General features: G+C 32.4%; 4 protein-coding genes across 4 annotated transcripts in view; 1 reads left to right on the forward strand and 3 right to left on the reverse strand.

The window, feature by feature from the left end:
• Window positions 7,124-8,560, forward strand: LOC104740954 (E3 ubiquitin-protein ligase ATL15-like). Its single transcript, XM_010461704.2, has one exon. It carries the CDS (start codon window positions 7,370-7,372, stop codon window positions 8,516-8,518), a length of 1,149 nt encoding a protein of 382 aa, XP_010460006.1. The 5' UTR covers window positions 7,124-7,369; the 3' UTR covers window positions 8,519-8,560.
• Window positions 8,627-10,517, reverse strand: LOC104740956 (E3 ubiquitin-protein ligase RNF170-like). The gene is made up of 5 exons (XM_010461706.2): window positions 10,347-10,517; window positions 9,628-9,827; window positions 9,198-9,299; window positions 9,003-9,054; window positions 8,627-8,897 (listed from the first exon to the last, which is right to left on the reverse strand). Exons 1-5 carry the CDS (start codon window positions 10,435-10,437, stop codon window positions 8,785-8,787), a joined length of 558 nt encoding a protein of 185 aa, XP_010460008.1. The 5' UTR covers window positions 10,438-10,517; the 3' UTR covers window positions 8,627-8,784.
• LOC104740957 (MICOS complex subunit Mic10-like) lies at window positions 10,860-12,267 on the reverse strand. Its single transcript, XM_010461707.2, has 3 exons — window positions 12,039-12,267; window positions 11,674-11,828; window positions 10,860-11,137 (listed from the first exon to the last, which is right to left on the reverse strand). Exons 1-3 carry the CDS (start codon window positions 12,163-12,165, stop codon window positions 11,123-11,125), a joined length of 297 nt encoding a protein of 98 aa, XP_010460009.1. The 5' UTR covers window positions 12,166-12,267; the 3' UTR covers window positions 10,860-11,122.
• LOC104740958 (patellin-2) overlaps window positions 13,786-14,309 on the reverse strand; it is a 3,809-nt gene continuing 3,285 nt past the window's right edge. Inside the window, exon 4 of the mRNA XM_010461709.2 lies at window positions 13,786-14,284. Coding sequence (XP_010460011.1) covers window positions 14,039-14,284 — 246 coding nt within the window. The 3' untranslated portion in view covers window positions 13,786-14,038. The remainder of the gene's footprint in view (window positions 14,285-14,309) is intronic.

Consider the following 14,309-nt stretch of genomic DNA (forward strand, 5'->3'; position numbering starts at 1 on the left):
AAAAAAAAAAAAAAAAAAAAAAACAAAAACGAAAATTGAATGTCGGCATGTTTGTGGGGCCCAAATTTTTTGATTCAACACAAATTAATCCACGCAATTTTTTTTGGTTTTCAACACCTCCATTGGAGTGATTAAACTGTTGAATATTTTTTTCAACAGCTCCATTGTTGATAACCTTATATACAAAACAAAGTACGAGATTGGGTCAAGTAGTGAATGATTGAATTCTATTTATTCTATTCAAATAGCTAGGCTTTCAACACTATACACACCCTCACTCTATATATACATTTTTTATAGGAATAGTACATCATTTTATTAGAAAACAAAACAAAGGAAATGGTACATCTTTAACTATGCAAATAGATTTGTAGGGTTCAATTTCTATAGCTGAACAGCATCCAATACCTCTATATTACAGTTCAATTACTTTTTTTGTGCATATAAAAAAAAGAGTTCAATTATTTGTCATAATAAAGAGTGTGTATATGCGTGCTATAATTATAAGCGATATCAGTTACTAGAAAAAAATAATATCTAAGCTAGTCTTTTGTAGTTCATTACTCTGCACTATCCTTTAAATTGGTCAATTGGGCGAATGTTCACATGTACTCCAAATAATCTATTCTATTAAAGTTGAAGTACTCACTAGACTCAAATTAGATCATGATTTTGTTTTGATACGTTTTTCATTAAAAATGATTACAAAATCACTTAATTTAATTAAATTAACTTATAGTTTCGAATTGTCTAAATGACCATTATACCCTTGGATCGATCACTTAAAACCAACCAGGTCGGAACGCGGATCCTCTCTGACCCGACAATAGAAGAAAAAAATTTGCGGATCTGTTTGTACTCCAAATTAATAATTTTTGGATCTTGTATATTATTTGATTCAAGAATAGTTATTCCTGTTGCCAAACAAAGGTGTAATCCCTATAAATAAGGAAACTGGTATCTGGGTATTTAATGGCTTCAGTAATATCAAATATTAACTACTATCATACTTAATCCCTATAATTATTACGAATATTAATAATAATGAGAAATCTTTAATACTTATCGATTGTGATTTTGTTGCTTCCAAAATAATCAATAAATTAATTACGAAATTGTATATATATGTAAACTTATTTGATTTGCTTTTATATTGTGAGATATTTACGAAAACAACAAATCAACTTAATACAATTAAATAAAACAAATCATCATTTAGTTTAGATTTTTCAATATTTCCTTAAAGAAATTATAGTAATTAATTATGAATAGTATAGATGGAAAAAAAAACGCAAAAATTATATATATGTAAAGTTGTAAACTAATTTACAGAAAAGGTGTATTGTATATCCCACATCGACTAAATATTTTGGAATATGGTTCATAATCACTATAAATATATGACTAATATGTTTTGAGTACAAATGAGCATGAAGCTTGATTTATCAGGTATCCAAATTTAACAGTTTAATTTAGTTCTATATTTGAGCATATTTAAACTTTTAAAAAGTAAAGATATTATAATATATTTACGTTATTTAAAAAAGTTTAAGATATTATAAATATTTAAATTTTTATAGAATGTTTAAATTATTATAAATATTTGAATTCCGTCGAAAGTTTAAAATATTATAATATATTTAAAGTCTATAAAATGTTTAGGTAATATTAATATTTGTACTCTTACAAATTTTAAAATATATAAAAAGTTTGAGTTAAACACGTTAAAACAGGTATTTTATCAAACTATAAATTAAATTGATGTTTCTACAAAATTGCTGAAATTTGATATTTCAAATATTAACTTCTAAATAATAAGCTAAATATACCTAATCTCACTATAAATACAATGGTTTCCTAACCATTGAAATATCTCAGACTAAAATTTAACAAGCAACTTCTCCTCTTTCGACGACAAACCAAAATAAAGAAAAACTCATTCTCTTACAAAACTATTATCCAATATTGCGGTGTGTCTATCCTCTTACAAAACTACTATTCGATATTGCGGGGTGTCTATTCTCTTACAAAACTACTATCCATTATTACGGTGTGTCTATTTCCGTGAAAAGTTACATTCTACAAACTACTTACTCTATAAGAATTTCCAATTTACTGTATAACTCCAAATATACAAATAAACACTATATAAACAAAGAAAATAAGTCAAAATAAAAAACAATATTACAAAAATACAAATTACAAAAAAATAACTAACAAAATATATAATCTCGTGTTGTAGCACGGGGTATTATCTAGTACAGATGAAAGTTTAGCATGTTCGATTCCATGTATGGTATGATCACATCTTCAGCAGATTTCAAGTCCCATTTGTTTTAACTTTATTATTTTGTCTTTTGTATTTCTTAGAAAATATTAAAAATGCATCTCCTATTGTATTTTTATATTATTAAACAAAATTGAATTCTTGATGTGAATATTGTATTTGTATATCTTTTTTTTGTTTTTGGTGAATTTAGTGTTTGTAAGTTTTTAATATTTTCAATGTAGTTTTACTAGTTATAATATATACGAATCTATTGAATTTTTATTTGTGAGTATAGATTTTGGATACAAAGTTCATCCGTCTGAATTTCGATGGATTCAGTTCAAAATTACAATTTCTTTAAAATTGGTGCCCACTCATAAATATATATATATATATATATATAATATTTTTTTGTCGGCAAATATGATATATATGTGGATTTTAAAAACAATATACAGAAACTGAAATTTAAAAATAGCTTACATTCATGGTCATAATTTGCTTTCACATATATTTCTGTTGACTTGAAAATTTCATTCGCCAGTTTAATCCACATGATTAGTAAGGTAGTGTAACTAAGGCCCGCATTAAATTATTGGGCTTATTTGGAACTAAATATTTCTTAACTATTTATTTGGCCTTCTAATGTTTCTAAAGCGGCAAAGCCGTCAAATTGGATTATAGTTTCCTTCCTCACTTCTTCCTTTATTCGACTGGAATCATTTTTCAAAAGATGATCAAATTCTTTTTGGTGTGAAACATAAGCAACAAACGGAGCAAATAGAACAAACAGAACGAGTTAACATTTTAGAACCACAAGTGAAAAAGCAATATAGAATGAGCAAAGCCAAATTTGAATGCAATACATATACAATAATTATCAAACTTTCAAGTCGATTTGCCTACCTATAAATAGACTGAACAAATTTCAATCAATTGAGCTAATTTTTCATATTTTTCTTTTAAATATATTTTAGTTACAGAATTAACAACAAACACATGTCCTAAATACACCTAGTGTCATGCCTAACAAAATAATGTTATAAACAATTTTTTTCTGGGATAACTTAAAATGTGTCCCATTTATATGATCATTTGTATTTTCTATCTCGTAGGAGAAAAAGAACCACGTTTAACCAAATATGGTAAGTGTCGATTCTGAGACCAAATACATGGCCAATTACCTAAGAGCATCTCCAGTGGTACTCTATTTTTGGCTCTATACTCTATTATAGAGTAATTTTTGCTCCAATGATACTCTATTTTCACTTCTATAATAGAGATTGCTATTTTTTCTCTATTTAGACTATTTCCAATAGTTTTCTCTATTTTTTCCTCTATAATAGAGGATTTCTATAATAGAGATGAGTTTTGCTCCAATGGTTTTCTCTATTTTTTCCTCTATAAAAGAATATTCCAAATAGATTCTATTTTTATTTTAAAATTAACACCTTTTATTTTTAAAAATTGCAAACTAACCCATTTTACTTCAAATTTTGTAACACTTTCATAAAATTATCTTTTGCAAATGGTAGTCTCAATATTTTAGAATAAATATTTATACTTAAATTTATATTATTAGTTCTTAAAAATACTTATTTTATTTATTTTGATCATAAATAAAAGAAGTTAAAGATTAAGAGGACTATTTTGCAAATAAAATAGGTCACCTCTATTTATAGAGGAAAAAATAGAGTTCCTCTATAAATAGAGAAAAAATTTGCAATCTCTATTATAGAGGTGAAAATAGAGTACCATTGGAGCAAAAATTAGTCTATAATAGAGTATAGAGGCAAAAATAGAATACTATTGCAGATGCTCTAAAGGAACTCTATTTTTTCCTCTATAAATAGAGGTGAACTATTTTATTTGCAAAGTAGTCTTCTTAATCTTTAACTTCTTTTATTTATGATCAAAATAAATAAAATATATATTTTTAAGAACTAATAATATAAATTTAAGTATCAAAATTTATTCTAAAATATTGAGACTACTATTTGCAAAAGATAATTTTATGAAAGTGTTACAAAATTTAAAGTAAAATTGATTAGTTTGCAAGTTTTTTTTAAAAAAGGTGTTAATTGTAAAATAAAAATAGAATCTATTGGAAATATTCTTTTAAAGAGGAAAAAACAGAGAAACCCGAGCAAAACTCATCTCTGTTATAGAAATCCTCTATTATAAAAAAAAATAGAAAAAAGCATTAGAGATGGTCTAACCGTTGGCAGTAAATTTTGTTCAACATAAAACAATCAGCTAATGAGATCGGAATATGTGGCTCTATATCAATGGTTTTCTAACGCGGAAGTATTAAATTTTGAATCCATTTCTAACCTATTCAAATTTTTGTTTCGTAGATAATTGATTTTATGATATGCTGACGAGTGACGAGTTCGTTTATGCGGAGACTATTAAATTTTGAATCTGTTCCTACTCTTTTAAATTTTTAGGTAGATGATTGGTCATTTTATATGATGACGATTTCGTTTATGCGCAGAGTATTAAAGTTTTGAATCTGCTCATACTTTATTTTTTTTTAGATAGATGATTGGTTTCTTTTTATATGTTGACGCTTTCGTTTATGCAGAAACTATTAAAATTTGATTCTACTTCAATTCTATTAATTTTTTAAAAATAGATGATTGGTTACTTTTTAACGCTTTTGTTCATACGATTAATGGAACAAAAACGTCTCTTAACTATATGATGGTCTCAAAATTGTCGTAAATAGTATATGATGTTCAGTCGTTTTAAAAAGAGCTTAGATACACATTCTGAGATTTCAATATTGGAAGGTTTTCAAAAACATTATACCACTATTTTGATGATTTTGACCGTTTTTTATACCGAATGTTTTTGTTCCCTTTTAATGAGTTATTTTCTAGAATATATATATAAGTGATACCATAAGATGACATACCAAAAATTGTACGCGAACAACCTAGCTCTTGAAAATAGGAACTTCTTAATGGCTAAGTTTTATAATTAATACCTGCTGACAGAAAATGAGAATAATCCAAATATTTTCTGAAGAGTTGCATGGAGAGACAAACTCTACGAGATATACTTAGATTTAGTTCAAACATCGAAACAGACAAGCATCATAAATATTTCTCTTAATACTAGTATATATCTTTTTCTTTCTAATATTATAAACTATTTATTCAAAACAAATATTATAAACTATAAGTGGATATCTGAACAAAACAAAACTCGGTTCTAAAAATATTGCGTTTTCCACAAATATATCAATATATTTGGTTTATTCGTTTTATCAATTAATAACCTCATCTGATAATTTTATCCTTTCTCTCTTTGCTTATCTAGTTGTTGTATGTTGTAAGAACCCACTTTTCAATGAGGCTTTGAGTTGAATGAAAGTGCACTTGTCTGACCAAAAAAAACCTCATCTGATAATTTTGTTTTAAAAAACATACTATAATAAATAATAATAAAAAACATTATTACACCATATTTGAAAGCTTTCGAGATAAGTTTCAAGATGATAAGATTCATGAAGTATACATATATTTCCTCTGTTTTAAAATATAAAATGTTTTACAGGTTTTAATTTATTTTATAATATAAGATGTTTTCAACTTTCTAGAAAACTTTTAGATTAATTTCATATTTTTTTATTATTTATATCATGCAATCTTGTTTTTGATTGGTTAAACTTTTAAAAAATAGATATTCCTTATTATGTGTGCTTTTAGCCAAAACATCTTATATTTTGAAACCGAGAAAATATTATTTATGTCTTTTTGGGAAATTGTTAAAAGCATTAAATTGTCGATCAGTAAGACAATTGTAGCGGTGTGTATAAAAATTGGTTGATCGCATATGATACGGACAAGCGAGACCTTAGGGTTTAAAAATCTGTCATTTTTTGTTTGTAAGCACTTATGTGATGAGTTAATTAGCAGCTCAGGAAAATAATTAACTTATTCGCTTAATTTTTTAAAATTGCATTTGTTGACAATATAAAAATGATAAACTGTAGTAGGAGTATTAATTTTCTTTTTAGGTCTTATTTCTAAAGTTGAAAATCGTCCCAATGAAAGGGAAAGTTGAATCACCTCACATTATCCTTTATCCAAAACAAATATATTATTTATATCGGGCCGTCGTTTAAGTCATCGCATCATATAATATACACATCTCCACTAATTAATCCGCACCAAAGTGATCAGATATATAATTGATTATGATTTTTTAAACTGATTCCACAAAAAAATAATAAATCAATAACTAGCTAGTTGGAGAACGACGTGATCACAACATGGGATTATCATGATGATGCAAGTATATCACCAACTGCTTAATTCATAAATCACATTTACGACATTATCATTGAGTAATTGCGTTGACCCACTATGCTAAGACCACATCAAGCTCTTTTAAAAAAACGAAATACTAATAATCTCTGTCGAAGTTGACTCGTAAGAGATAAGTTTGATCTCTCGTATTGATTTTAGTCATTTTACGACAATATATATGTAAAGCTTTTTTGGATCAACAAATCTTTCTATAGTTTAGATACATAAAGTGCCAATATATATATAAAGCCCTCAGTGATCTAACTGTAAGACTCTTTCAAACTTGGGATTCAAAATTTGCAAGTGACAGTGCCACTTCCTCCCAAAACCGGTTGATTAATCCGTTTTGTATCATTTTTAATCGAGTTACACATCATTAAAAAAAACCCTGAAATAAAATACCAAAACCATCACAACGATCACTTTTGGACTATATTCATAACAGATTTGCTTGGTCCATAAAAATATAATTTGTTCAATAGTAGTGCCTTTTGTAAGATCTGAAAAGTCAACCATCATGTTCATTAGGCAAAGCAAACCGCCCCTAAATTAATGTATCACACGTTCTTATAATATCATCTCCTATGATCTTACCATCACTTTTTTTTTGTTTTTGTTTTTTTTCGAATGCGAAGTAAAGACAAAAAGAACAAAATGACGAGGCTTTTATTTTTATAAAGCTCTTTCATCGGCAAAGCTTTGGTTCTCATGAAACCGGGAAGTACATACAATTACTTACCTCCTGTACACCGTCAGATTGTTAAACCATTTGCAACCATCGATGGTGGTCATGTCACGTTTAAGCTTCTTCTACTCTTGTTTCATGCTACTACTACTGTTACAGCTCGGTGCGGCTCAAACCAACGAGTTTGATAATGACGACGACAGGGCAAAGTTCAGTCCAACCATGGCTATAGTCATGATCGTACTCGTTAGTGTTTTCTTCGCACTTGGATGTATCTCCGTCTACATGAGGAGGTGTCTCGAAAGAGCTCTAGGGATAAACGACGATGGTGAGCCAGGAAACTGGCTTAACGTGAGGCAGACGACGGCGCGTGGCCTCGACGCGTCTGTCATAGAAACGTTTCCGACGTTTCGTTACTCCACCGTGAAGACGCTGAGGATCGGCAAAGAAGCGTTGGAGTGTCCCGTTTGCCTCAACGAGTTCGAGGACGACGAAACGCTGCGTTTGATACCTCAGTGTTGCCACGTGTTTCATCCTGGTTGCATTGATGCTTGGCTCCGTTCTCAAACCACGTGTCCTCTCTGTCGTTCCAATCTCGTTCCTGTACCGGGTGAGTCTGTTTCTTTCGAGATACCCGGTTTTGCAAGAGAAACCGGTCAGAGCTCTCCCAAAACGCCGGTTGATGATAGCCGGAGAAAGGTTTTGGCTTCTCCGGACGAGCGGTTGATTGACTCGGTGGCTTGGACAGGTAACCAAAGCATGCCACGTAAGTCCATGTCTACAGGTTGGAAACTAGCTGGATTGTTTAGCCCGCCCATTTCTCCTGGTCAACCAGAGGAGAATCTAGACCGCTTCACGCTAAGGTTACCCCAAGAGATACACAATCAGCTCGTGAACTCGAACCTAGGAAACCATGGGTCAAAAGACCAAGTGGCCTTACCTCAAGCAAGGAGTTCGGTTAGAGGGTTCAGAACCGGAAGCCTAGGGACTGAACGAAACTATTTCTACTTGGAACGGTTCGATCAAGACAGACGGTTCGACCGAAGACCGTTTTCTATAACTCCTCCCTACCATACCGGTTCGATCCGATCCCCGGATGGGATTATGGACGGTGATCAGGAGCGTGCTGGTGCATCAAAAGGTTTGCTTCTAGCAATAAGGTCACCGATGGATCGGTTATTTACTGGGAAGAACAATGTTGGTGAACGTTCCTACCTTCGATCCGGCGATGCAAGCCCTGCCTAGACGAATTGATACTATTGGGTTCATTCAGGAATATGAGAAGCATAAAATCTGTACAAAATTTCTTTTAGTTTCTTCTAGTGTTCGAGAAATTTTAATTGCTTCACCCAATAAAGAAACGTCTTTGTTTACCCATCAAAATCAAGTGAACTAAGTCTTAACAGTCAAAAGTCAAAACCATGAATACAAGAAAGCAAGGGCCAAACAAGTAACCAAGTCACTTAGTTGTTCAACTATGATGATTCATGATGTGAAAACTTCAAAGCGACTCATGAACCACCATGACGGAAATAGAGAACAGATCGGTAAAGAGCAGCAACATAGAGGAAAAAAACCAGGGCAATCAGTAGATCATCTAGTAAACCGATAACCCCCAAGACCCCTGACAAGAAAAAGATACAAAGAATTGGTAAAGTAATGTTAGTTGACAGAAGAAAACAGTGTATTGTCTGAATATATATGGTCAAGGGATAAAATGAGGAATCACCTTCAGGAATGATGTCGATTGGGCTGATTATGTAAATCGCACTGAGTATCATCTATATCAAATCAAATGTGGTGAACTTGCGTTAGTCAAAACATTCTTTAGCTCAGATGTGAAAAATTTTGTAGCAGAAAATTTACTTATAAGAGATAAATAAACTTATCTAGGTTCCAAGAGTAATGAATGTGTTTAACTAACCGCAATATAAACACGAGCTCTGATGACGAATGGAAGCGTTCTTCGTGGATCCATAATTTCTCGCAACAACCTTCGGAGTAAGAAGGGAAGATCTTGCATCCTCTGCAAAATATATATAAGTTTTTATGTGAGAAAGGCTCCAGTAAACTCCAGACTTACTTGTCGTCAAACTTATGAGCTACAAGAAATGTTATGTAGCACAAAGCAATAACAGATGAAGAAACTAAAACCCATTCACTCTAAGTTTACTAACATAGATGAAAGCAATAAACTACCAAAAGTAAAGGATAAGAATAAGCTCAACATAAAACCAGAACCCTCCACAGTATAGAGTCAATCCTTCAACGACTCTACTTATCCCCAAACTTAGCTTTGGTGAGTTATAATCTGCTTTTCATCCCATAGACTGGAGAAAAGACGAAACGCGTACCTGAACAAGACTACTTGACTGTCCACCAAAGACTCGGTTGTAAGTTTCAACATCGTGAAGAACCTCGGAAACAGTAGCATCATTCCGGACTCTCACTGTTTCCTCAGAAGGAACTAACAAGCTAATCGGACGACGACACAAGGGACATTTGCATGGCCGTAACGTAGATCCATGCCTCCAAACAAGCATAATGCAGTTTCCTACAATGATTGGAATAGAATTAATATCTCATGATGAGCTTCACTGAATTCATATAAGCAACAATTAAACAATACTGGATTATGTGAACATACAGAATCTTAGTAAGGTTAGCTAACAAGTAACAAACACAGAACAACACACACACACACAAAAAAATAATCTGTTAAGCATGAGACCTGAAGCTTTCTCTTAATTAAAACCAATTCCAAAGTATAATTAAGCAATTGAAAAGAGTATACACAGAGTGAAATTAGCAGTAAAACAACTCTGAACCTTAAAATATACAAGTTCAAAGACCAAAATTTCCAATAAAACCGAACCAGCTTCAGGGGAAAAACGAAATTGAGATCGGCACAACTCTGATCTCATAAAAGCGACTAACGAAGATTCAGGAGGAGATTGAATCGAGATGCGACACGCGAATTCTGGGATAAACTACTGCAACTAACTACGACCGACTCCAAAAAAACGATTCGAGAGAAGGAGAAAACGAAAGCAAAAGAACAAAGAGATCGTACCGCAGAACCAGTGGGAGCAATTGGCTTGACAAGGAGCGATGAAGTGGCCATGGCATATCGAACAAACTTCGTTCTCCGGAGGTGCATTCATATTTCTTCTTCTTCTTCTATTTACTCTCTCTCTCGTCGCCGCGTCTCTTTGTTCCTCTTCTTCGTCGGCTCTATAATCTCAACTTTTTCCGTAGCAGTTAAGTATTAAGAAAAATAAAAGAGTCATTGGATACACGTGGCAATAGATTAAGCCAAGCAGCGAGCTGGAGAGATTCAATCCGAGCCGTTCAAACCCTTCTAATATTGTTTTTTTCCTTTTTGGGCAAACCCTTTCTAATATTGTAAGTTTAATTATATATGAGTCGCTTAAGCTATAAAGCATATCTTTGATCCTTAAATCCGTAACTTAGTAGATTGATATCAGTTTGTATACCCTATTTGGTTGACATAATGTTACTAATTATCAACAGATATGAGTCTCAATCTGAAGCAAGAAGTCTGAAATAAAGGAACAGCAGAGGCAAACAAAATCAAACCGGAGGACTTATTACTCTGTGTTTCTTTCTAATAGAGAAGAACATAATAATAACTTTTTTTCCCCCAAGAAGAAAGAAAATGAGTGGGTCAATAACATTTTTGACATCAGTGTACAAAACTCACTGAGAAGTAAAAGGTTTTTTAACAATGGCATATATCTCAAAAGCCTTGTCCTGCAAGATTAACAACCATTTCGTAAAACCCTATCAATGTTTGGGTTTTTTACCTTCGAGCTTCCTCTGTTGTCTTTACTCTTCTGTTGCCTGTAAAATCAACAAGATAGACAACTCTTGTATCAAACACTCAACTAATTGATTCTACCTTGTAAGGATTTAGAAGACTATAAACATGACCGGATTAGTCACCAAATTGTGTGCTTTTTTACTTAATAGCATACTTTTTACAAAATGCATACACATTGGCATAAGATGTTTTCACCTCTCAAAAAAAACCTAGTAACTATGATAGGAATGAGGTGAAGTTACCTTCTCCTAATCACTAATTTCCAAAACGTAGTCTAATCGAGTCATTATAATACAAAACAATTAGGCCTTTTTTTTTTACTGTAAGATCCAACAGTGGAATGTGAAATTATTTTAGAGCTAAAGAGTTAAAAAGGTGCACTTATCTCACGAGTCTGTAACCATATGTAAATCTCAAAACACACATCTTCAAGCTAAATAATATGAAACCATCTTATTTCACCTATCAATTCTAACTTCCCAAAATGTTTGTCAAAACCATCCAACAAAAAAAAACTAAGTACTTGGGTACCTAATAAAAATGAATTCAAACTAACCTGAGGTACAGGAGCCTCTGTTGAACTCCTGGGAGCTAATAGAGTGGCTGAAGTTGAAGACGATGCGTCAAAAACACGAGAACAATCTGTGTATGCAGAGCCAATACCAATTCCAGCACCAAACGCAATCGAAGCCCATCTTGTAACCGGACTCCCTAGAGACCACAACGCAATACAAATTAATCATTAAAACAGAATAAAAAACTATCTGAATCGGAACACACACTCAAAAACCCTATTTGATCGTGAAATTTCGATTTTATCTACTAGAACCCTAATCAGAATCACCCACACTATGTAAACCATAAATTATGTGAATCATAAGAGTGAGTGAGGGGGGAAATTGAAAAAAAAAAACACCGAACTGAAGAAGAGAAGACCGGCGAAAGCGCCGCCGAGGGAAGAGTAGACGAAACGACGAGCAGTGAGATCGAAACATGCGTCCCATTTAGCGTTGACATCGGACTCGGTGTTGTTACTCTTGTTTTCCATTTTTTCCGACTCGATTCTTCTTCTACCTTTCCGATTTGATTCTTCGATATTTTCCTTCTTCGTGTTCTTCTTCTTCCACGATTCGTTTCTTTCGATCTGGAAGGGTTTGTTTCTGAATTCTGACTGTGCAAGCGAAGAATCTTGGGCCGATTAATGGGCCAATGAATGTACTATGTTGGGCCTATATACTTTTGCTTTTAACGCAAGCGATGTACTGTGTACTTTGGAAAGAATATTTTTGGATAATTCGGATACTGAAAAATAGACTAAAGTTTAATCGAACTTTCGTTTAAAAATATTGGTAGATAATTTCAAGCTGTCTTGAATAATTTAGATATTAGGATAACGCTAGTTTGACCCAAAAATATATATATATATATTAGGATAACTTCACTGGTTCGTTTGTTGGAGAAAAATAATAAAAAGAATTTAATGTGTGGCATTCTTATCTCATAGTCATAGTAATGGTTCGTTTGTCGTTTTATTGTTTTTGGTCCATGCATGTCCGGATGTCCCCTACCTATGCAGTAGGGTATTATCATGGACTCATGGTCATACTCCAGTTCTTAATATTCCGTATACACCCAAATTGTATACATGTGATAATTACAAGTCCTTTTGTATAACTTTAGGCAGGCTTTTTTCTTTGGATACTGTGTGTTTGTTGGATCAGCTTTCGACATAATTAGATTATTTGATCTTTCGATACTGTTTCCATTAAATTGTTTGGCATTTTGTGGCGAAGTGAGGCTAACGCAATAGTCAGATCAAAATCTTCTTTCCAGAAAGACATCATAAGCTGAATACCTGAAACGTTCAAATGTTAAATACCTAAGGATTTTATCAAAATTTTCATTTCAACTAAAGAATTTCATATCTGTAACGTTCATACCAACGTACCATTGATTGGTTATGGAGAAACATTCTCTTACCCATAAAAATGTAAATCCACCGTGAGCCCGTGACTCCCCAAAAAAAAATAGAAGAAGACTATCCACCATTAACTTAAAATTATGTGTGGATACTGTAGAAATATATTTATGTATATGAGAGGAACAAAATCATTGGAGATCCGAGCGGTGGATCAAATGGTGGTCGAATTGCAGACCTTTTTCTTTTTGATGTCGTCAATGAAGCATACTCGATTTTGATAATGTCAAAATCAATTGACTCTTACGTTAGTGATATGACAAAGAACAGTGGTCCGGCAAATATAGTTTAATTTGAAGTGTGGTTAGAAGACAAAGTGTAAGATTGTCCTTAGTTTTGTTTTTTACCGTTATCTTTTTCATCGTTTAAATCATGTTAAAATATTATAACCGCTTTAACTAAATTGGCTAGACGAGCACGGTACGGTCCGAAAGGAACATTGAATGGGATACGTCAGGTGAGAACAAGACTTGACACAACCCAACCAGAACAAAGGAATCTAACGTGGACGAAGATAGGGATTTAAGAATATATGATCGGAAGCACTTACTTTTGTTTGTATTTCAAAATCCATTAAAATCATAGAACCAATAATCCCATCTTAATTTGCTTAACCATCTAATATTCTAATTTAGAATCGATTCTTGAATTAGAAAACAAGAGACAAATATAAGTCCAAATTTACACAAATAGTCAAGTAACGTAGCAAATATTTTTTTGAATGGTAATCACATTTTTGCACACAACATTTTGTATATATAAGAATCATCAACAAAGAAAAAAAATCCCATCACCAAAACAAAATCAAAACCATCGACAAAACACAATCCCCTTTTGAGGTTTCAAAAAAATTACATAAAATAAATAAACGTACTAAATTAAATTAATTAAAATTCCCAACCATCTTTTGTTTTTTCTTCATTCAAAGATCAGACACATAATCTTATTCTTGGGTTTTGAACCTGTAGAGCACCTTCTTCTTCTTAGATGTCTGGTTGTCAATCGTGATCACGACCTTTCCCGGTTCACTTGCCTTGAAAGAATCGGTAATCACAGGTTCATCAGTTAAACCGATCTTCCGGTTCTTAGAGACGATCACGGTGTAGCTTGTCTCGTTGCTTGGCTCAAATTGAGCTCCGTAGCTCACGTCCGCACCCAAAACCCGAAGCTCCCATGACAGTGTAGAACCCTACGTAGCAACACAATCCACATAA

The sequence above is a fragment of the Camelina sativa genome, chromosome 14 (assembly GCF_000633955.1).
Source record: "Camelina sativa cultivar DH55 chromosome 14, Cs, whole genome shotgun sequence".
NCBI lineage: Eukaryota > Viridiplantae > Streptophyta > Magnoliopsida > Brassicales > Brassicaceae > Camelina > Camelina sativa.

Bases quoted from the DNA above. Each gene is read 5' to 3' on its own strand.
- LOC104740957 (XM_010461707.2), bottom strand. From the start codon at position 12,165: ATGGAAAACAAGAGTAACAACACCGAGTCCGATGTCAACGCTAAATGG. The intron at 11,829-12,038 runs GTTCGGTGTTTT...TGTGGTCTCTAG, and splicing joins CGCCGGTCTTCTCTTCTTCA to GGAGTCCGGTTACAAGATGG.
- LOC104740954 (XM_010461704.2), top strand. From the start codon at position 7,370: ATGGTGGTCATGTCACGTTTAAGCTTCTTCTACTCTTGTTTCATGCTA.
- LOC104740956 (XM_010461706.2), bottom strand. From the start codon at position 10,437: ATGAATGCACCTCCGGAGAACGAAGTTTGTTCGATATGCCATGGCCAC. The intron at 9,828-10,346 runs GTACGATCTCTT...CAATCATTGTAG, and splicing joins TTGCTCCCACTGGTTCTGCG to GAAACTGCATTATGCTTGTT. The intron at 8,898-9,002 runs GTGATTCCTCAT...TTTTCTTGTCAG, and splicing joins AATCGACATCATTCCTGAAG to GGGTCTTGGGGGTTATCGGT.